This window comes from Paramisgurnus dabryanus, chromosome 1 (assembly GCF_030506205.2).
Source record: "Paramisgurnus dabryanus chromosome 1, PD_genome_1.1, whole genome shotgun sequence".
Lineage (NCBI taxonomy): Eukaryota > Metazoa > Chordata > Actinopteri > Cypriniformes > Cobitidae > Paramisgurnus > Paramisgurnus dabryanus.
The window spans coordinates 28,598,266-28,623,096 of record NC_133337.1 but is presented as its reverse complement, the minus strand read 5'-3'; the positions used below and the strand labels follow the sequence as shown (position 1 = coordinate 28,623,096).

General features: G+C 40.3%; 1 protein-coding gene across 3 annotated transcripts in view; it reads left to right on the top strand.

Moving 5' to 3' along the window:
• Positions 1-24,831, top strand: part of btbd11a (BTB (POZ) domain containing 11a) — a 223,034-nt gene that overhangs the window by 182,226 nt on the left and 15,977 nt on the right. For 2 of the 3 annotated variants that reach the window (XM_065289891.1, XM_065289890.1), the window contains exons 6-8: positions 15,114-15,203; positions 19,063-19,164; positions 20,774-20,867. In XM_065289891.1, the coding sequence (XP_065145963.1) occupies positions 15,114-15,203; positions 19,063-19,164; positions 20,774-20,867 (286 nt within the window). The remainder of the gene's footprint in view (positions 1-15,113; positions 15,204-19,062; positions 19,165-20,773; positions 20,868-24,831) is intronic. The other variant, XM_065289892.1, reaches the window with a different exon arrangement.

Below are 24,831 nucleotides of genomic sequence, written 5' to 3'. Positions count from 1 at the left end.
AAATGGTCCAACCCCCGTGTCTCTACGATGTTCTGATGCCGAGATATAACTGTTTGTATTTTATGTTGCTAGGGTGCTCAAAAGTGGTTGCTAGGGGCGTGGCTTAGTAAGTCTGTAAGGATCCTGAGAGACTGATTGGATGCCTGAGTAAAATGAGCCCACCCCCATGTCTCTATGACACTGTGGAGCAAAGATATCCATCCGGGCATTTTATAATGGCAGTCTATGGTATAGGTTGCTAGGGTGCCCAAAATGGTTGCTATGGTAACCTTACACCCCATTGTGGGGGACGTCCTGACAGAGTCTAGCACCCTCTTCAAATTTAGTAACCCACATGTTTCTATGAAATCCTGGCTCGGACCTATGACCCGTCAAAATTTTTGCAATGGTAAGTCTATGGGATTTTGCCCCATTGACTTTTCATTGGGGCACTTTTGGGCACCTCTTACACCCCAGGGGTACAACTTACACCCCATTGTGATCTATGTTTTTACAGAGCCTACCACCCTCTTCAAATGTTGTAACCCACATGTTTCTACAAAATCCACGAGCGGAGCTATGACCCATCAAAGTTGGGCCCAATGTTAAGTCAATGGGATTTTTGGGGTGGTTTTACGCCCCCCTTTCGGAAATCCTGCACCCGATCCCTTATAAAAGTCATAGCACACCTCTCCTCAATAATCCGGTCGATTTGAGCCCTCTTTCATGGGTCTACAACAAAGCGTGCGGGACGAGTTAATCGCCGAAAAAAGTGTCCGGATGTAAGAACAAAATATAATAATAATATCCCTGAGCAATAGTAATAGTGATGCCTTGCATAAATGCAAGCACCACTAATAATAATAAGTTTAAGTGCAACAACAGTATGTTGGCTTTCTCAAGCCAACATAATAATAACTAGATAGAAAAGTTCGTCGGAACAAACTTTATGTTGGCTTGAGAAAGCCTAGTCTGAGAGTAGAGTTTGACAACTTAGCATGAAGCTATCATGATTTAAGATAAAGCTAGCATGATTTAACATGAAGCGAACATGATTTAGCATGAAGCTAGCATGATTTAGCATGAAGCTAGCATGAAGCTAGCATAATTTAACATGAGGCTAGCATGATGATAGCATGATTAGCATAAAGCTAGCATGATGCTAGCATGATTAGCATGAAGCTAGCATAATTAGCATGATGCTAGCATGATTAGCATGAAGCTAGCATGATGCTAACATGATTAGCATGATGCTAACATGATTAGCATGAAGCTAGCATGATCAGCATGAAGCTAGCATGATTATCATGAAGCTAGCATGATTAGCATGAAGCTAGCATGATGTTAGCATGATTAGCATGAAGCTAGTATGATTAGCATGAAGCTAGCATGATGCTAGCATGATTAGCATGAAGCTAGCATGAAGTTAACATGATTAGCATGAAGCTAGCATGATGCTAGCATGATTAGCATGAAGCTAGCATGAAGCTAGCATGATTAGCATGAAGCTAGCATGAAGCTAGCATGATTAGCATGAAGCTAGCATGAAGCTAGCATGATTAGCATGAAGCTAGCATGATTAGCATGAAGCTAGCATGAAGCTAGCATGATTAGCCTGAAGCTAGCATGATATTAGCATGATTAGCATGATGTTAGCATGATTAGGATGAAGCTAGCATGATTAGCATGAAGCTAGCATGATGTTAGCATGAAGCTAGCATGATGTTAGCATGATTAGCATGAAGCTAGTATGATTAGCATGAAGCTAGCATGATGCTAGCATAATTAGCATGAAGCTAGCATGAAGCTAGCATGAAGTTAGCATGATTAGCATGAAGCTAGCATGAAGCTAGCATGATGTTAACATGATTAGCATGAAGCTAGCATGATGTTAGCATGATTAGCATGAAGTTAGCATGATGCTAGCATGATTAGCATGAAGCTAGCATGATTAGCATGAAGCTAGCATGATGCTAGCATGATTAGCATGAAGCTAGCATGAAGCTAGCATGATTAACAGGCAGCTAGCATGAAGCTAACATTTATTGCGTTGCTAGGGTACTAAGTTTGGTTGCTAGGGAGAAAATTGGCATCCCATAATGATCACCCTTCAAGCCACAAGTAAAACGGTCCAACCCCCTTGTCTCTACAATGTTCTGATGCGGAGATATAAGGCTTTGTTTATTCCGTTGCTAGGGTACTAAGTTTGGTTGCTAGGGAGAAAATTGGCATCCCATAATGATCACACTTCAAGCCACAAGTAAAACGGTCCAACCCCCGTGTCTCTACAATGTGCTGATGCGGAGATATAAGGCTTTGTTTATCCCGTTGCTAGGGTACTACGTTTGGTTGCTAGGGAGAAAATTGGCATCCCATAATGATTACACTTCAAGCCAGAAGTAAAACGGTCCAACCCCCGTGTCTCTATGATGTTCTGAAGCGGAGATATAAGGCTTTGTTTATTCCGTTGCTAGGGTACTAAGTTTGGTTGCTAGGGAGAAAATTGGTATCCCATATTGATTACCCTTCAAGCCACAAGTAAAACGGTCCAACCCCTGTGTCTCTACAATGTTCAGATCCAGAGATATAAGGCTTTGTTTATTATGTTGCTAGGGTCTTCATATTTTGTTGCTAGGGGCGTGGCTTAATACCTCAATAAGAATCCCAAGAGACTGATTGGATGCCTGAGTAAAATGAGCCCACCCCTATGTCTCTATGACACTCTGGTGCAAAGATATCCATCTTGGCTTTTTATAATGGTAGTCTATGGGAGATGTTGCTAGGGTACCCAAAATGGTTGCTAGGGGCGTGGCTTAATAGCTCTGGGGTGATCCTAAGAGACTGATTGGATGCTTGAGTAAAATGAGCCCACCCCCATGTCTCTAAGACACTCTAAAGTGAAGATATTCCATCTGGGATGCTTTTATTCCCTTTTATGGGCATGTTTCCTGCCCCATTATAAGTCAATGGGAAATTTTGGGGGCCCCTTACACCCCAGGGGTACAGCTTACACCCCATTGTGAGGTATGTTCTTACACAGCCTGTCAGCCTCCTTAAATGTGGTAAGCCACAAGTTTCTACAAGTTTCTCACTCGCAGCTATGACCCGTCAAAGTTTGTCTCAATGTTAAGTCAATGGAAATTTTGGGGTGTTTCAGCGCCCCGTTTAGGAATTCGGAAGGTCCCATCAGTTAGAAAAGATATAGCAACTCGAGTCAGATCAGACCGAAGGTATGTCCAAAGTTTGATGGCTGTAGCTTGAAAGCTCTAGGACGAGTTAGAGTTAGAAATTTTAGTCTCAGAAGAAAAAGAATAATAATAATAACTAGATAGGTACATTTCCTGAAGAAAATGTGAAGTGGTGCTTGCCGTGGCAAATTTCGGGGGACAATATATGATTATACTCCAAGCCAAAAGTAAAACAATTCAACCCACATGTCTCTACGATATTCTGATGCGAAGATATAAGGCTTTGTTTATTCGGTTGCTAGGGTACTGTATTTGGTTGCTAGGGAGAAAATTGGCATCCACTAGTGATTACACTCCGAGTCACGAGTCAAACGGTCAAACCCCCGTGTCTCTACGATGTTCTGATGCGGAGATATAAGGCTTTGTTTACTCTGTTGCTAGGGTACTGTATTTGGTTGCTAGGGAAAAAATTGGCATCCACTAGTGATTACACTCCGAGATACGAGTCAAACGGTCCAACCCCCGTGCCTCTGCGATGTTCTGATGTGGAGATAAAAGGCTTTGTTTACTCTGTTGCTAGGGTAATGTATTTGGTTGCTAGGGAGAAAATTGGCATCCACTAGTGATTACACTCCGAGTCACGAGTCAAACGGTCCAACCCCCGTGTCTCTACGATGTTCTGATGCGGAGATATAAGGCTTTGTTTACTCTGTTGCTAGGGTACTGTATTTGGTTGCTAGGGGCGTGGCTTGGGAGTGGCCAATGATGTGCCCAGTGATTACACTCCGAGTCACAAGTAAAATGGTCCAAACCCCGTGTCTCTACGATGTTCTGATGCGGAGATATAAGGCTTTGTTTACTCTGTTGCTAGGGTACTGTATTTGGTTGCTAGGGGCGTGGCTTGGGAGTGGCCAATTATGTGCCCAGTGATTACACTCCGAGTCACAAGTAAAACGGTCCAACCCCCGTGTCTCTACGATGTTCTGATGCGGAGATATAAGGCTTTGTTTACTCTGTTGCTAGGGTACTGTATTTGGTTGCTAGGGGCGTGGCTTGGGAGTGGCCAATGATGTGCCCAATTGTTACACCCCTAGTCACAAGTAAAACGGTCCAACCCCCGTGTCTCTACGATGTTCTGATGCCGAGATATAACTGTTTGAATTTTATGTTGCTAGGGTGCTCAAAAGTGGTTGCTAGGGGCGTGGCTTAGTAAGTCTGTAAGGATCCTGAGAGACTGATTGGATGCCTGAGTAAAATGAGCCCACCCACATGTCTCTATGACACTGTGGTGCAAAGATATCCATCTGGGCATTTTATAATGGCAGTCTATGGGATAGGTTGCTAGGGTGCCCAAAATGGTTGCTAGGGTAACCTTACACCCCATTGTGGGGGACGTCCTGACAGAGTCTAGCACCCTCTTTAATTTTAGCAACCCACATGTTTCTACGAAATCCTCGCTCGTACCTATGACCCGTCAAAGTATTTGCAATGTTAAGTCTATGGGATTTTCGCCCCATTGACTTTTCATTGGGGCACTTTTGGGTGCCTCTTACACCCCAGGGGTACAACTTACACCCCAATGTGATATATGTTCTTACAGAGTTTACCACCCTCTCCAAATGTTGTAACCTACATGTTTCTACAAAATCCTCGGGCGGAGCTATGACTCGTCAAAGTTGGGCTCAATGTTAAGTCAATGGGATTTTTGGGGTGGTTTTTCGCCCCCCTTTCGAAAATCCTGCACCCGATCGTTTATAAAAGTCATAGCAGTCGTGTCCTTAATAAGCCCGTCGTTTGAGCCCTCTTTCATGGGTCTACGACAAACCGTGCGGGACGAGTTAGGTGCCGAAAAAACGTGCAGATGTAAGAATAAAATATAATAATAACTAGATAGGTACATTTCCTGAAGAAAATGTGAGTGGTGCTTGCCGTGGCAAAATTCTGGGGACCATATATGATTATACTCCAAGCCAAAAGTTAAACGATCCAACTCCCGTGTCTGTACGATGTTCTGATGTGGAGATATAAGGCTGTGTTTATCCGGTTGCTAGGGTACTGTATTTGGTTGCTAGGGAAAAATTTGGCATCCCATAATGATTACACTCTGAGTCACGAGTCATACGGTCCAACCCCCGTGTCTCAACGATGTTCTGGTGCAGAGATATAAGGCTTTGTTTATTCGGTTGCTAGGGTACTGTATTTGGTTGCTAGGGAAAATTTTGACATCCCATAATGATTACACTCTGAGTCACGAGTCAAACGGTCCAACCCCCGTGTCTCTACGATGTTCTGATGCGGAGATATAAGGCTTTGTTTACCCTGTTGCTAGGGTACTGTATTTGGTTGCTAGGGAAAAAATTGGCATCCCATAATGATTACACTCTGAGTCACGAGTCAAACGGTCCAACCCCCATGTCTCTACGATGTTCTGATGCTGAGATATAAGGCTTTGTTTACTCTGTTGCTAGGGTACTATATTTGGTTGCTAGGGAAAAAATTGGCATCCCATAATGATTACAATCTGAGTAACGAGTCAAACGGTCCAACCCCCGTGTCTCTACGATGTTCTGATGCTGAGATATAAGGCTTTGTTTACTCTGTTGCTAGGGTACTATATTTGGTTGCTAGGGAAAAAATTGGCATCCCATAATGATTACACTCTGAGTCACGAGTCAAACGGTCCAACCCCCATGTCTCTACGATGTTCTGATGCGGAGATATAAGGCTTTGTTTACTCTGTTGCTAGGGTACTGTATTTGGTTGCTAGGGAAAAATTGGCATCCCATAATGATTACACTCCGAGTCACGAGTCAAACGGTCCAACCCCCATGTCTCTACGATGTTCTGATGCGGAGATATAAGGCTTTGTTTACTCTGTTGCTAGGGTACTGTATTTGGTTGCTAGGGAAAAAAATGGCATCCACTAGTGATTACCCTCCGAGTCACGAGTCAAACGGTCCAAACCCCGTGTCTCTACGATGTTCTGATGCGGAGATATAAGGCTTTGTTTACTCTGTTGCTAGGGTACTGTATTTGGTTGCTAGGGAAAAAAATGGCATCCACTAGTGATTACCCTCCGAGTCACGAGTCAAACGGTCCAACCCCCGTGTCTCTACGATGTTCTGATGCGGAGATATAAGGCTTTGTTTACTCTGTTGCTAGGGTACTGTATTTGGTTGCTAGGGAAAAAAATTGCATCCACTAGTGATTACCCTCCGAGTCATGAGTCAAACGGTCCAACCCCCGTGTCTCTACGATGTTCTGATGTGGAGATATAAGGCTTTGTTTACTCTGTTGCTAAGGTACTGTATTTGGTTGCTAGGGGCGTGGCTTGGGAGTGGCCAATGATGTGCCCAGTGATTACACTCCGAGTCACAAGTAAAACGGTCCAACCCCCGTGTCTCTACGATGTTCTGATGCGGAGATATAAGGCTTTGTTTACTCTGTTGCTAGGGTACTGTATTTGGTTGCTAGGGGCGTGGCTTGGGAGTGGCCAATTATGTGCCCAGTGATTACACTCCGAGTCACAAGTAAAACGGTCCAAACCCCGTGTCTCTACGATGTTCTGATGCGGAGATATAAGGCTTTGTTTATTCGGTTGCTAGGGTGCTCAAATTTGGTTGCTAGGGGCGTGGCTTGGGAGTGGCCAATGATGTGCCCAATTGTTACACCCCTAGTCACAAGTAAAACGGTCCAACCCCCGTGTCTCTACGATGTTCTGATGCCGAGATATAACTGTTTGTATTTTATGTTGCTAGGGTGCTCAAAAGTGGTTGCTAGGGGCGTGGCTTAGTAAGTCTGTAAGGATCCTGAGAGACTGATTGGATGCCTGAGTAAAATGAGCCCACCCCCATGTCTCTATGACACTGTGGTGCAAAGATATCCATCCGGGCATTTTATAATGGCAGTCTATGGTATAGGTTGCCCAAAATGGTTGCTATGGTAACCTTACACCCCATTGTGGGGGACGTCCTGACAGAGTCTAGCACCCTCTTCAAATTTAGTAACCCACATGTTTCTATGAAATCCTGGCTCGGACCTATGACCCGTCAAAATTTTTGCAATGTAAGTCTATGGGATTTTGCCCCATTGACTTTTCATTGGGGCACTTTTGGGCACCTCTTACACCCCAGGGGTACAACTTACACCCCATTGTGATCCATGTTCTTACAGAGCCTACCACCCTCTTCAAATGTTGTAACCCACATGTTTCTACAAAATCCTCGAGCGGAGCTATGACTCGTCAAAGTTGGGCGCAATGTTAAGTCAATGGGATTTTTTGGGTGGTTTTTCGCCCCCCTTTCGGAAATCCTGCACCCGATCGCTTATAAAAGTCATAGCACACCTCTCCTCAATAAGCCGGTCGATTTGAGCCCTAATTTATGGGTCTACGACAAAGCGTGCGGGACGAGTTACGCGCCGAAAAAGTGTCCAGAAAAAGAAGAATAATAACTAGATAGGTACATTTCCTGAAGAAAATGTGAGTGGTGCTTGCCGTGGCAAATTTCAGGGGACAATTTATGATTATACTCCAAGCCAAAAGTAAAATGGTCCAACCCCCGTGTCTCTACGATGTTCTGAAGCAGAGATATAAGGATTTGTTTACTCTGTTGCTAGGGTACTGTATTTGGTTGCTAGGGGAAAAAATGGCATCCACTAGTGATTACCCTCCGAGTCACGAGTCAAACGGTCCAAACCCTGTGTCTCTATGATGTTCTGATGTGGAGATATAAGGCTTTGTTTACTCTGTTGCTAGGGTACTGTATTTGGTTGCTAGGGAAAAAAATGGCACCCACTAGTGATTACATGCCGAGTCACAAGTAAAATGGTCCAACCCCCGTGTCTCTACGATGTTCTGAAGCAGAGATATAAGGCTTTGTTTACTCTGTTGCTAGGGTACTGTATTTGGTTGCTAGGGAAAAAAATGGCATCCACTAGTGATTACCCTCCGAGTCACGAGTCAAACGGTCCAAACCCCGTGTCTCTATGATGTTCTGATGCGGAGATATAAGGCTTTGTTTACTCTGTTGCTAGGGTACTATATTTAGTTGCTAGGGGCGTGGCTTGGGAGTGGCCAATGATGTCGCAAATTATTACGCTCTGAGTCACAAGTAAAATGGTCCAACCCCTGTGTCTCTACGATGTTCTGATGCTGAGATATAAGGCTTTGTTTACTCTGTTGCTAGGGTACTGTATTTGGTTGCTAGGGAAAAAAATGGCATCCACTAGTGATTACCCTCCGAGTCACGAGTCAAACGGTCCAAACCCTGTGTCTCTACGATGTTCTGATGCGGAGATATAAGGCTTTGCTTACTCTGTTGCTAGGGTACTATATTTGGTTGCTAGGGGCGTGGCTTGGGAGTGGCCAATGATGTCGCAAGTTATTACGCTCTGAGTCACAAGTAAAATGGTCCAACCCCCGTGTCTCTACGATGTTCTGATGCGGAGAAATAAGGATTTGTTTATCGGTTGCTAGGGTGCTCCAATTTGGTTGCTAGGGGCGTGGCTTGGGAGTGGCCAATGATGCGGCCAGTGATTACCCTCCGAGTCACGAGTAAAACGGTCCAACCCCCGTGATTCTATGATGTTCTGATGCAGAGATATAAGGCTTTGTTTATTCGGTTGCTAGGGTGCTCATATTTGGTTGCTAGGGGCGTGGCTTGAGAGTGGCCAATGATGTCGCAAGTTATAACGCTCTGAGTCACAAGTAAAATGGTCCAACCCCCGTGTCTCTACGATGTTCTGATGCGGAGAAATAAGGATTTGTTTATTCGGTTACTAGGGTGCTCCAATTTGGTTGCTAGGGGCGTGGCTTGGGAGTGGCCAATGATGTCGCAAGTTATTACGCTCTGAGTCACAAGTAAAATGGTCCAACCCCCGTGTCTCTACGATGTTCTGATGCGGAGAAATAAGGATTTGTTTATTCTGTTGCTAGGGTGCTCCAATTTGGTTGCTAGGGGCGTGGCTTGGGCGTGGCCAATGATGCGGCCAGTGATTACCCTCCGTGTCATGAGTAAAACGGTCCAACCCCCATGATTCTACGATGTTCTAATGTCAAGATATAACTGTTTGAATTTTATGTTGCTAGGGTGCTTAAAAGTGGTTGCTAGGGGCGTGGCTTAATAGCTCTGGGACTATCCTGGTAAATTGATTGGATGTCTGAGTAAAATGAGCCTACCCCCATGTCTCTACGATATTGTAAAGCGAAGATATCCCATCTGGAACTTTTTTATTCCCTTATATGGGCATGTTTCCTGCCCCATTATAAGTCAATGGGAATTTTCGGGTGCCTCTTACACCCCAGGGGTACAGCTTACACCCCAATGTGATGTATGTTCTTACAGAGTCTATCACCCTCTTCAAATGTTGTAACCTACATGTTTCTACAAAATCCTCAAGCGGAGCTATGACCCGTCAAAGTTCGGCCCAATGTTAAGTCAATGGGATTTTTCGGGTGGTTTTTCGCCCCCCTTTCGAAAATCCTGCACCCGATCGCTTATAAAAGTCATAGCACACCTCTCCTCAATAAACCGGTCAATTTGAGCCCTCTTTAGTGTATCTACAACAAAACGTGCGGGACGAGTTACGCGCCGAAAAAGTGTGCAGACATAAGAATAAGATATAACTAGATAGGTACATTTCCTGAAGAAAATGTGAGTGGTGCTTGCCGTGGCAAATTTCGGGGGACAATTTATGATTATACTCCAAGGCAAAAGTCAAACGGTCCAACCCTCATGTCTCTATGATGTACTGATGCGGAGATATAAGGCTTTGTTTACTCTGTTGCTAGGGTACTGTATTTGGTTGCTAGGTAAAAAATTGGCATCCCATAATGATTACACTCCGAGTCACGAGTCAAACGGTCCAACCCCCATGTCTCTACGATGTTCTGATGCGGAGATATAAGGCTTTGTTTACTCTGTTGCTAGGGTACTGTATTTGGTTGCTAGGGAAAAAATAGGCATCCCATAATGATTACACTCCGAGTCACGAGTCAAACGGTCCAACCCCTGTGTCTCTACGATGTTCTGATGTGGAGATAATGAAGCTAGCATGATTAGCATGAAGCGAGCATGATTAGCATGAAGCTAGCATGATTAGCATGAAGTTAGCATGAAGTTAGCATGATTACCATGAAGCTAACATGAAGCTAGCATGATTAACATTAAGCATGATTAACATTAGCATGATTACCATGAAGTTAGCATGAGGTTAGCATGAAGCTAGCATGATTACCATGAAGTTAACATGAAGCTAGCATGATTAGCATGAAGCTAGCATGAAGCTAGCATGATGCTAACATGATTAGCATGAAGTTAGCATGAAGCTAGCATGATGTTAGCATGATTTGCATGAAGCTTCCATGATGCTAGCATGATTAGCATGAAGCTAGCATGATGCTACCATGATTAGCATGAAGCTAGCATGAAGCTAGCATGATTAGCATGAAGGTAGCATGATGCTAACATGATTAGCATGAAGCTAGCATGATGCTAGCATTATTAGCATGAAGGTAGCATGATTAGCATGAAGCTAGCATGATGCTAACATGAAGTTAGCATGATTAGCATGAAGCTAACATGATTAGCATGAAGCTAGCATGATGCTAGCATGATTAGCATGAAGCTAGCATGATGTTAGCATGATTAGCATGAAGCTAGCATGATTAGCATGATGCTAACATGAAGCTAGCATGATTAGCATGAAGCTAACATGATTAGCATGAAGCTAGCATGATGCTAGCATGATTAGCATGAAGCTAGCATGATGGTAGCATGATTAGCATGAAGCTAGCATGAAGTTAGCATGAAGCTAGCATGATGATAGCATGATTAGCATGAAGCTAGCATGAAGCTAGCATGATTAGCATGAAGCTATCATGATGTTAGCATTATTAACATGAAGCTAGCATGATGTTAGCATGATTAGCATGAAGCTAGCATGATGTTAGCATGATTAGCATGAAGCTAGCATGATTAGCATGATGCTAACATGAAGCTAGCATGATTAGCATGAAGCTAACATGATTAGCATGAAGCTAACATGAAGCTAGCATGATTAGCATGAAGCTAACATGATTAGCATGAAGCTAGCATGATGCTAACATGAATTAGCATGAAGCTAGCATGATGCTAACATGAATTAGCATGAAGCTAGCATGAATTAGCATGAAGCTACCATGATGCTAACATGAATTAGCATGAAGCTAACATGAATTAGCATGAAGTTAGCATGATGCTAACATGAATTAACATAAAGCTAGCATGAAGCTAACATGAATTAGCATAAAGCTAGCATGATGTTAACATGAATTAGAATTAAGCTAGCACGATGCTAACATGAATTAGCATGAAGCTAGCACGATGCTAACATGAATTAGCATGAAGCTAGCACGATGCTAACATGAATTAGCATGAAGCTAGCACGATGCTAAAATGAAGAAGCATGAAGCTAGCATAATGTTAACATGAATTAGTATGAAGCTAGCATGATGCTAACATAAATTAGCATGAAGCTAGCATGATGGTAACATAAATTAGCATGAAGCTAGCATGATGCTAACATAAATAAGCATCAAGCTAGCATGATGCTAACATTATTTAGCATGAAGTTAGCAAGATATATTATGAAATTAGCATAAAGCTAGCATGAAACTAGCATGAAGCTAGTATGACCTAGCATGAAGCTAGCATGAAGCTAACATGACCCAAACACCCAACCCCCATGTCTCTATGATGTTCGGATCCAGAAATATAAGGCTTTGTTTATTATGTTGCTAGGGTGCTCAAAAGTGGTTGCTAGGGGCGTGGCTTAATACCTAGGAAAGGATCCTGAGGGACTTATTGGATGCCTGTGTAAAATGAGTCCACCCCCATGTCTCTATGACACTGTGGTGCAAAGATATCCATCTGGGCATTTTATAATGGCAGTCTATGGGAGATGTTGCTAGGGTGCCCAAAATTGTTGCTAGGGGCGTGGCTTAATAGCTCTGGGATGATCCTGAGAGACTGATTGGATGCCCGAGTAAAATGAGCCCACCCACTTATCTCTACGACACTGTAAAGCAAAGATATTCCATCTGGAACTGCTTTATTCCCTTATATGGGCATGTTTCCTGCCCCATTTTAAGTCAATGGGAATTTTCGGGTGCCTCTTACACCCCAGGGGTACAACTTACACCCCAATGTCATGTATGTTCTTACAGAGCCTACCACCCTCTTCAAATGTTCTAACCCACATGTTTCTACAAAATCCTCGAGCGGAGCTATGACTCGTCAAAGTTGGGCGCAATGTTAAGTCAATGGGATTTTTCGGGTGGTTTTTCGCCCCCCTTTCAGAAATCCTGCACCCGATCGCCTATAAAAGTCATAGCACACCTCTCCTCAATAATCCGGTCGATTTGAGCCCTCTTTCATGGGACTATGTTAAACCGTGCGGGACGAGTTACGCGCCGAAAAAGTGTCCAGAAAAAGAATAATAATAATAATAATAATAAGTATGAGCAATAATAATAGTGATGCCTTGCATAAATGCAAGCACCACTAATAATAATATCCCTGAGGAATAGTAATAGTGATGCCTTGCATAAATGCAAGCACCACTAATAATAATAAGTTTAAGTGCAACAACAGTATGTTGGCTTTCTCAAGCCAACATAATGATGTTTTATTGACGTAGTTCGGGAGGAACGCGTCAAATAAGCTACTTAAGTGTCACCAGCTGTCTACAATTAGCAATCACCCTATCTACCCAATCAGCACAAAGGCAAGCCCATATATAATCACAGTCAAACTCACCTAAGGATTCTCTACAGTCTTCAGAACCTTCAAAACGCTGTTTACTCAATGTAAGCTAAAAATATTGAGACTGCAAGCTAGCTAAAGCCAACAAATTGAGCAGATTTGTGTCTGAATGGCATGCGCAAATTTGGGAATCTGGAAATCACTTTGCATTCCTTATCCCTTATGTAAAGATCCTTCAATTCGGTAGTTTTCTGATTAAGTTTCCACATAAGGATGAAAAGAAAAATCCTCATTAAAAAGTTTGATAAAGCAAGTGATAAATTAAACCAACCAGCCTCAAGTTATATCACAACATTACGGACTGTACTACCAAATAAAAGTATTTAGCATCAGACCAAAAGATACAAGAATAGAGGTCTTCACTTAGATCTAAAAACCTGAAGTCCGACCCGAGACCCAAGCAGGTTCGGGTTTAAAAGCTTCACGTGTGCCTCGGGTAAAATAATAGCGCCATCAGGTCATTTAAAATGAATTTGTTTTTGCCGAATGGACCCGAGACGACCCAAACTATCTTGCGTGTGTGCATTGTGTGCTTTTTTTCAACCTCTCTTCTGTTTGCCAACAAGGTTTATTTTTGGTGAGACAGACCTGTCAATCAATTTTGAATGCACATTTTAGAGATTACTTTGTTGTTTGACCGGTGCATGTGGGGATGAAGACTGCACAAATGTCGGTGCTGTTTACATTCGGGTCCAGTCAGGTAAAAAAAAAAATTCCACTGGTTCAGATCAGACTTGACTTTGTCTCACGTCAGGTATTTTTTTATTTAATGATTTATGCACGTCAGGTTCGGGTAGAAAGTGATTTGGGTCATTTCAGCTCGGGTACATTTCTTTGGACCTGAGAAGACCTCTACTAGAAACATGGCTTGATTTCTTATGTTGACCATCATTGGGAAATCATTTTGCATTCCTTATCCCTCATGTAAAGATCCTCCAATAAACTGCAATTCAGTAGTTTTCCGATTACGTTTCCCCATAGGGATTTCAAAAAATCCTCATTAAAAAGTTTGAAGTTATAAACCGAACCAACCAGCCTGAAGTTATATCGCACCATTACAGACTGTATTCAGCATCAGACCAAAAGATACAAGACTGCATGCTTAACGTCTTTCATAAAGATGTTATAAAATCCTGCCGGCACAGAGGCTTTTAGTCATAGGGTAACGTTTTATTACGGTGTCAGTGTTGGTCAAATTAAATTGAATATAATTAACCGCTATACCAACGACAATAACAACATGCAATTATAGGCAGCTCCACAAAAATAATTATGTTATGAAATCATTTAAGATTCATTAAGTGAGTCAGCACTTGCGCTATAATATCTGCCTAATGTAAACGTGTGATTTTTAACAGACTCCTTTCTTTGTTTCATCACTGACTGCATTGCGTCTGCTTCGCGTCTGCCTCATGCAATAAATATTTGATCATATCCAAATTATATTTCTGCTGTGTGTGTCACTTCAAGTATAAATGGCACAGTCAGTTTCTTATTATATCATATCAGACTGTGAATAAAAATGACCTGAAGTAACATTTCGAGGATGTGAAAATACAAAAATCATGACCTTTAAAGAAGGAAAAGCGCTTTGAATCTGAGCTGATCTTTCTAGTTAATATCCATCGAGACGGTAGTCGTGATGCCACATGTATTATGAATGAAACCGTGTCATCTGTATCCGCGCAAAGGGAATGCTATTGTCACGAATACCACAGACGGTCTATGCAAAGAATGACGCCGACTCGCTGGTAATGACAAAATGGATTAGACTAACATGTGAAATCAAAAGGCCACTGGGGCAAAACCTGGAAAACGTGGGGAAGTGCAATCGAGTGCTCCTTACTATGCAAGAGATGTTTCAAACTTGCTGTGCGTATGATTTCGAGAAGAGCCTTGTGGGAAAATATACTGTTGAAGTAGGATTGCTTTGAGAAATGAATCTCCTTTTTTATGGTAGACGTTGTTTGCAGAGTTAATAGCAATGACAGTGAGTCTTACTATCAAAACTTATTTTTTGCTCTAGCTGTGGAGCTTATGGAGACCCAGAGGAAAGTATCATGAATGCATAAAAATAAATTTCCTTAAATATGATGCTGACTCAGAAAGGTATTAATCATGCGTTTTAATGTGTTTTATTCAGGGCATGACCCCTCTCATGTACGCGTGCGTCCGTGGGGACGAGGCCATGGTGCAGATGTTGCTGGATGCTGGAGCTGACATTAACAGTGAGGTGAGTATTTATTAGTGGACGGTTAGTAATAACCTGTACTATAACTAGTAACTAACCCATCTCTCTGTACTGTTCCCAGTGCTCTTTGCATGCACCATGTCGAGCGAATAAAGTGGTTGTGTGTGTAGGTGTGTCTACTTGAGGCTTTGTCATGTGACAGGAGGAACTCATAAAGATTTAATTGCAAATGATGGAGTTGCAAATATTTGCATATATTTCTCCTTTAAGAGTTTATAGAAACAATGTGAGGAAAAAATTACTGCCTAAAGTAGATACACTGAACAGACTGTGAGGTCAAAACCAGGAAACATGATTAAAAAAAATGTGTTAAAACTTTTAATGGCTTCTTTGCCGTAAACTGCTAATGTAAATTTAATTGGTAAAAGGAACATGTTTCATGGTTTTGACTCAGGGGTGATCTTCATGAAACTTGTCAAGAACATGCACAGGTTATTTTGCATAAATGAAGCATGTTTTATATTGAGCTTTAAAGCTTTACTCCACGTTCATTAAAAAATCCTGATAATTTTTTCACCCCCATGTCATCCAAGATGTTTATGTCTTTCTTTGTTCAGTCGAGCAGAAATTAAGTTTTTTGAGAAAAAAAATCCAGGTTTTCTTCTCCATATAATGGACTATAACAGTTTACAGTTTCAATGCCACTTCAAAGGGCTCTAAACGATCTTAACCGAGGCATAAGGGGTTGTGCACCAAAACCTGTTTAAACATGACTGAAAACGCCTGGAGGACGCAGAATGTCAGCTGTTTTTTCAGCTGAGTGCCAGCTTTCTTCAGCTTTGGTAGCTATGATCCTTCAGCTGTGAGCCGGTTGGTTGCTGTGGTAACGTCCTGCCCCCCCTCCACTGTGATTGGATGGCCGTGTGGGAACTGACATTGACGAGCGAGGCTTTTCACCCAAAGTTCAATCTCTCTCCGAGCCGAGCACCGGTTTTCAATGCGGAAGAAACCGCTAGCTGCTGGCTTATTTGAAAAACGCAGAACTTCCAATTGAAACAATTGAAACATGCGCCAGCCGTGGGCGTAAAAGCTTTGGTGTGCACACCCCCTAAGGGTCTTATCTAGCAAAACAATCATAATTTTCGCCAAATTTTTTTTAATAAAAATTAGTACTTCTTGTCTTGCACTTGTTGTGTGACGCACCAGCGTAAACTTACGCATCACATCGAAAGGTCACTCAAGTGTGGAGAAAGAGGAGCGTTACGACGTTATTGTATGTGGAATAGGGATACATAACGATTAATTGAGAGTAATCTATACCAGAAAAAAAAACGTTTTTGTTTACATCATATATGTGTAAATTGTGTATAATAACTTTGTATTGATAAATGCACACACATGCATGTATATATTTAAGAAATGATTTATATTATATATAAATACTTAATATATATTTTTTTCTTAAAATTATACATGCATGTGTGCATATTTATGTATATTATACACAACCCATTATACACATTATATATTATGTAATTATTATACACAGTTTACACACATAATAAACAAAAACTTTTATTCTGCTATAGATTAATCATGATTAATCGTTATGCATCCCTAATGTGGAATAAAACTAATTAATGTCTTTGTGTCAGTGTATTGTTTACAATGGTCCGCAAGTGTGATGCATGACCTCTCACCGTAATTAATTAATATGTAAGGTCACACTGGCGCGTCACACATCAGCTAGTATAAGACAAGAAGTTGTGGTTAAAAAGTAAATCTTTTTTATTAGAAAATGACGATTGTTTTGCTAGTTAAGACCCTTATGCTTCGGTTGGGATTGTTTAGGGCCCTTAGAAGCTGCATTAAAACTGTTAACTGTTGAGGTCCACTAATGTCCACTATATGGAGAAAAATCCTGAATTTTTTCATCAAAAAAACTTAATTTCTTCTTGAACAAATAGAGACTTAAAGATCTTAGATGACATGGGGGTGAGTAAATTAACAGGATTATTTTAATGAAAGTGGAATAATCCTTTAAGATTTAACTTTAAAAGCAGTAAAATATTTCTTTAAAATTAAGCAGATTCTCATTACCGCAGTATTCGGTTGCTTTACTGTATTACCTGAAAATAAATAATGATTAATGAGAATTTTAAGAGAAAATGTTTGGATTTCCTTATCTGTGAAATATCCCCATGTTTCTAAAAACAGGCATTAATTTCTTAAAGGGGTCTTTTGACAGCTAAGAGGTCGTAATACAACAAAAATATCTTGTTAGTTTCAAAACTCAACACTTCCTTGTTATTTCAAAAACAGCTTTTTAAAAACCAATACGACTCATTTTGAAAAGTGTGTGATTATGACGTCATAGTAATCCGCAAAACCCCCTCTGCAGGAGAATATGTCCCTGTCCCAAATGGACACACCTCATGTGGACTTTCGGTCATGCTTGCTAAGTCTACGACGCCTTAGGGTGTAATTTTTACGCTTCGAAATGTGCTCATCAGCGCCCCCTTTGAACACTTGATGCGGTCTATGGCGAATCCCACACTGCAGCAGGCTTCACACACATTACCAACCCAGAAGTCCTTGCGAAAGAGCAATCAGACAAATCAGATGACGGATGGGAGGAGTTCACACCGATGGGCAACTTCTCTTTCGATTTTTGGCGTGCCGCTCGAGTCTGTCCCAAAATACGACTCCCATCAAGGGTCCCTAAGGTCTGCACTGCATCATGTCATCAAAGTGTGGACTCTGAGGAAGTCCACAAGTTCGGAGTGTGCCATTTGGGACAGGGCCTATTTACACCTTTTTAAATAATTACAACTTGCAGTTCCACACATGCCCAGAAAAGTTTTTACATATGCAACACTATTACCCAATAACAGCAGTGGGCGGCTACTTCCAAGTCTTTTGTGCCGCACACCCACAAAAACAGAGTAACAAAGCATATTACTTAGTAAATGTTATTTTTTTTAAAGTTCTGATGCTATTAGTGGACCAAAAAGAACAGTACAAAATAATAAAATAAGTCAGTTCATGACCCCTTTAATTTCTTTTTAAAGGGTTAATTTGGTGTAAATTATAACCTGAGCATGCTGTTGACAGTCTTGTGTGATATTGAGTTACGTTGTGCTGTTTTACCTCTTGTGTTCTTCATTTACCCTTTTTTGTGCATCTTTACATGGAGTCGTTGACTTGGGCACAGAGCACCAAACACACATGCAGACCACAAATCGCTCAAGGTTAAAGAAAATTATTAACATGTTGGGCAGAAGCACACTGATTTGCCCACCTAGTTTCACGCGAATAATTGTTTAACCTCAATCCCACCCGAACAGTTTGCTTGGAAAGGTCACGTTTGCCTAGACGTTCACAGATGTCTGCATAATTTAACAGCGAATACAAAAGAGTTCATTTCTGCATGTACCGCTGTAAGCGTTAAAGCCAGCCGAGTGTTTTTTTCCCCGTTTGGTGCTTTGTTCGTGAGTCACCGCTTGCTTACTCTTCTGAACTTTCTGCCAGTTATTCTTCCTGCAGTCTGTGTATCATTGCTACGAAAACAGTGAAACTAGGACGTAACGCTTGTAAATCTCTGCAAGCCGCGGTCAAGGGTTTGACTTACAACGTAGGTGTCGTCCAAAGAAGAGCAAACAAACGCGAACTTTTGATATTGACTAATGTGGAGAGTAAAACAAACACAGACTCTTTCTTCCTCTCTTAACTCGAAATAACAAAAGAAGATCTTTCCGACTTTCCGCTTCATCCATTCATTCATTTCTGCCCTTGTTCTCCTTCTCGTAACTCCTACAATTCCGCAATAGGATTCTGGTTTATACAGTACAGTAATGGCTGAATTTTTCTCTCCCTAAAACCTCACCTGTGTGATCTACAGGTGCCCAGCTCACTACACAAGCACCCGTCAGTTTATCCTGACACCAGGCAGGGGACGCCACTAACGTTCGCCGTGTTGCACGGACACGTGCCTATCGTGCAGGTAGTGACGCTGTGAATGATTCGATGCCTTCCACCTGTGCACTTTTCTTAATTATTATTATGATGATGTCAACATCATAATAATGTCTAAAGATAACTTTTAATGTTGTCCCCTTGTTAGACCCGTGCGGCGGCATTGTGCCGCCCTGGTTTTGTAAAACATGAAGGGCCTAACTTTAGTCATGCACCGCAAACGATTGTTTTCTTTTTTATATTTGTGTCTTGTTTTCAAGGCAAACTTTACCTAAACACGGTGCATTTACTTAGATACAGCCAGTGTTGGGGGTAACACATTACAAGTAACGTGCATTACGTAATAATATCATTTTTCTGAAGTATTGTGTAAAGTAACAAGTCATTTTTAAATGTACACATTAATATTTGAGTTACTTTTTTTAAAAAGTCATGCAAGTTACTTTTTTACTTTAATTAATTTGACTCAAAAAAATTATGTACTAAAAAAATTTAACTGAACATAGTCACATTATACTCGATGTTTTAATTTTTGTGATGAAATATGCAATTTTTGAATGCAGAACTTTTCAGTCATAAAAAGCACCTGCAAGGCCTGAAAGAGATCAAGCCTCAGCCAAGAAAAAGTAACGCAAAAGTAACTAAAAAGTAACATAAGCATTACTTTCCATGAAAAGTAACTAAGTAACGCAATTAGTTACTTTTTTTGGGAGTAACTTAATATTGTAATGCATTACTTTTAATGCAAGTAACTTTCCCCAACACTGGATACAGCTGTGTAAAATGTATCTTGAACTATGAATTGTTTATTTTTCTTACCCCATTAGCAAATTTGATCTTCACAAAAATATGTTTATTTTTTGCATATTATCTTAAAATAAAAATAAAACGGTTTTCCAGTGGGGAAAGAAAAATAAACTTGATTTATAGTCTTAAGTCTTTTTATCTTTGGTTCTCCAAAAAAATGTATCTTGTTTTAAAGATTTAAAGACATGTTTTCCTGGCAACAAGACAACAAACGGATGCTTTATTTGAAGGAATTGACCATAAATGTCAAAGGAAATTGAGAAAAGATAGAGGCCAGCTTATTGCACTTTGTTTTTTGGAATTTTGAAAATCATCTTGCTTTCACTATAAATAATCTTCCACAAATATTGTTGAACTGTTGAATCCGATGACCTACTAAGGGCCACTTATAAAGCTCTTCCTGAAAAATAAAAAGGCAAGGTGATATTTCATGTGCTGCTTAATCTTCCAAAAGCACACATATTCCCAGCAGGAGATGATGCATTATCACTGAAATTCACCTTTTTTGTTTTTCATTTTGCCCTGTATATGAATAATTTCCCGAACGCTGAAAGCAACCATTTTTTTTTCTTTTTTTGTAATGATTTCCCTCCACAATTCATTACTTATTTGCTTCACACTTAAAGCATCAACAGTCAAAGAAATTATGTCCAGATGACAAACAAGATGTTTATTAGCTGTAGATGATGAACACGGTAGGCTAATTTAATGGGTTTGCAGCATTTGTATTTACCAATATCTTGGTAATATTAAAATTACATCCCCCATTTATATTCTTTGTTTATGATGTCTTATAATGAAGTCTTTCTCTTGTTCGTCATATTGAACAGCTCTTACTAGATGCCCGAGCTAATGCAGAAGGAGCGATTCAGGACGGCGCTGAAAATTATACAGAGACTCCTCTACAGCTGGCATCTGCGGCAGGTACCACAAAACCGCTAAATGATACCATACAGAAGAGAATCTGGACAATGAAGTCAGATAATGATTGATTGACAGACATGTATTTATTTTATTTTAAAATCAAATCATGTGATATCAAATGAGGCTGAAATTTTATGCTTGCTTGCACAAGAGGGGCAATCTTCGGATATCTCTGATAAACCCAAAATTAAATTGCAATTCATCGACTGGCCACTAGAGGCAGACTCCAAAAAGAAGTCAATCCTCCCCCAAGCCCCCGAATGCGCGGCCAAGATGGTGACGGCAGGCTTCAAAAAAGCTCTTAACAAACCTGTGGGGGACGTCACAGACACTATAATCTATGCATGTACCACCAATGACTTTAGCTACATCTCTTTTAATGAGGTTGCTAGGAGGCGTTCCTAATTCTGGTTGTCATGTCAATTGGACCACAAAATCATTCATTGTTAAGATGGGACAATATTTGGCAGAGATACAAATATTTAAATATTTTAGGGTGCAAAAAAATTTATATCTAAAGTTTTCCAAATGAAGTCCTTAGCAACTCCATCCAGTCACAAAAATAAAGTTTTGATATATTTATAGTAGGAAATGTACAAAATATTTTCATGATCTTTACATAATATCCTAATGATATTTGGCATAAAAATAGATTTTGGCTGATTTAATGTATTTTTGGCATTTGCTACAAATATACCCGAGTGACACGCGCACATTTGGGAAATTTAGCTTATTCATCTTATCCCCCAGAGTTAGATAAGTCCATACATATCTTTCTCATCTCCGTGTGTGCTGTACCTCTGTCTGACACAGCCCCTGCTAGCTTAGCTTAGCACAAAGAGTGGAAGTGAATGGCTCCAGCTAGCATAATGCTCCCAAGTGATTTGCACAACTCTGACCGAACTCTCTGCTCCTCACCAGATCACAACACATAAATAGGAAAATGTTTGCGTTATTTTGTCACTTATTGGGAACAGTATGCTAGCTGGAGCCATTCACTTTCAGTCTTTGTGCTAAGCTAAGCTAGCGGGGGCTGCGTCAGACAGAGTTTCAGCACGCACGGAGATGAGAAAGGTATGTTTGGACTTATCTAACTCTGGGGGATACAGTTAATAAGCTAAATTCCCGAAATGGCGAAATTCCCGGCGTGTTCCTTTAAGGTTTTGTCACATGTGAGTCGAAAATCATTTTTGACACACCCACTTCCTGTCGCCAACGCACTCTTGCTTGTGTCACCTAAAGTCACCAAGCTTCCACTAAAATGAATGAGATCATGATTCTCTGCCACTGCTAGGCACTGTCGGTGTGCACGCAGCATTAGCCAACCAGTGAGTGTTTCATTGTTTCATCCTTTTAAGTCCCTATAAGTTTGTTGTATAATGTTGTGCAAGTGCGCTTTATTTCTACTGTAAATGCCACTTGGTTTGATATTATGGTTTTGTTACCTAATGAACCAGCAATATGACCTTATTAAGTGTAGTGTAAGTGTCCACTGTAAATAACCTTTGTGAAATGTAAAAGCTCATGACTTTATGAGCGAGCAGAAATGTCTTATAAATTTACAGTATGGAGTTGAGCTCATAAAAGACAACAGACTAAGTGAATGAGCTTTTGGTGCACCCCCGGTGGGTATAGTACAATGGCTGCAATATTATTCAGACGATATCCAACTGTGATGTTTCAAGGGCCCTTCGCAAACTGGCTAATGAACCTGGGCGACTGCGTATTTTTGCATACGCAGTGCGGATGTGACAATTCCACATGTTAGTATGATGTATGGAAAGCGCTGCTAAATAAGATTGCATAATCAGTGTTGTGGCAGCCCTATGAATATGAATTGACCAGAGTGATATCCATTTACATTTGCCAAGTGTTTTCCAGCATAATGCAAAAATTACCTGTCTGCCACACTTAACGTGCAAACGGTTGAAGAGTTGGTTCATTCAGGTTTCAGTCGGGTAATCTTGGTATGATGAAAAAAGATCATTTTATACAGCGAATGAAGGGCAAGTTTAGCTTCTTCTTCTTCTTCTTCTTCTTTCTCTGTGGACGGGAACATCTGGGTCTTGTCAGATCCATAGCTTATCAGGCTTCATTGATTACGCCCCATTTGCTGAACGTTGGGTCAATTACGTCCGCCGGGTTTTCCTTCTAATATGGAAATAGTTTCCCTTCATTACTCCTGTGGATGTGCACAAGACAGCCTGCTAATTTACATTAGCAAATCCATCTGGAGATGGTCTGCTAGACAGTGCCTTTAAATGCTTTTCTATAAACCTAGTTAGTTGCTGTAACACATGCATGTAGTCCTTTTTTTACTGTAGCTCAACTGGTAGAGTATACCATGTTGGGTAAAATATGGAGGATTGGGTTTAAATTAACCTATGATTTTCATTCAAAATGCTGAGTTAACGGAGCCAGTGGTGCAGTGGGCTCCAACATTCGATTCCTGGCTCAAGGTCCCTCCGTACCCCTCTTTCAACCCTGTACTTCCGTGTCCTCGTCTAAACTACTGCCTGTCAAATAAAGGCATATTTGAGAAAAATATTTGTAAAAATTATGCATTTTTGTCTATTCAAAAAATTTTTGAGCTACTTTAACTTAAAAAAATATTTAAACAGCTTCAAATAGTCAGAGGTGTAAAGAGTAGCTGAAAGCCATACTTGAGTAAAAGTACAAATTCCTTACTGTAAAAATTACTCCACTACAAGTTACAAGTCACCAATTTAAATATGACTTGAGTAAAAGTATTAAAGTAACCCAATTTAAAAGTACTCAAGTATTTTTACTCGTACTGAATGTTGGCTCAAAGATGCACTAGTCCTCAACACAGAGACATTGTAGGTCTGGGCAGTGAAAACTAAGAAAGTTTATTTATGAGGTTTTATTTCCTAATATAGAAAAGAAATCAAACACCTCAAAATTTTGACCTGGCAGAACAAACACAGATTAAACATAGTCATAGGTTTTTGACTAAAATGTAATTTAGTTTTAGTCATATTTTTGTCATCTGAATTGATTTAGCTTTAATTTTATTCAACTAAATGCCATGAGATTTTGGTCTAGAAATCTACATTAAATTTAAATGTGCCATGCTGAAAAATATATAGCCTAACTTTGTGATATAAATATATGGTAACACTTTACAATAAGGTTCATTAGTTAACATTAGTTAGCTACATTAGTTAACATGCACTAATAATGAACTGCACTTATACAGCATTTATTCATCTTTGTTAATGTTAATTTCAACAATTACTAATACTTTATTTAAATCTTGTTAACATTAGTAAATGCACTCTGAACTAACATGAACAAACAATTAAAGCTTACATTTTTATTAACTAACATTAACAAAGATGAATAAATAATGTAACAAATGTATTGCTCATGGTTTGTTCAAGTTGGTTAATACATTAACTACTGTTAACTAATGAACCATATTGTAAATTGTTACCAAATATTCTTATATAGGCCTATCCTAAAAAAGATATAATTTTAATATTTAAAAAAAATCCAGTAAACTAAAATTACACCAACAGATATATGATAATGCATATTAAAAACGTGAAGTTGTTCATTTGAAAGATTAATTGTAAACACATGTAGTACGTAACACCACTCTCTCACATTAAGTGCACTATTTATTCCGTCATGCATCCCTGTTTACAGTAAATACATTACAGCATACTTGATTAAATGTGAAGACAGTGAAATTGTACACTTATTATCAATCTTATAATGTACTTAAGTTACTCGGGCAATCAGTACAGGACCTCGCTGGTTTATTTTGGCTTATATAGTAAGTTATATCAAGTTATGTAACTCAGGTTAGCTGATAAAGTAGCATCAAGAGTATACAAACATTTGTGCTTGCCTTTGAGTTGCGGGATGACCCTCCTGCAATCGCGCATCACTTTTGTTTTGATTGTAGCATCGCATGTTTAACAAAGGGTCCCTTGAC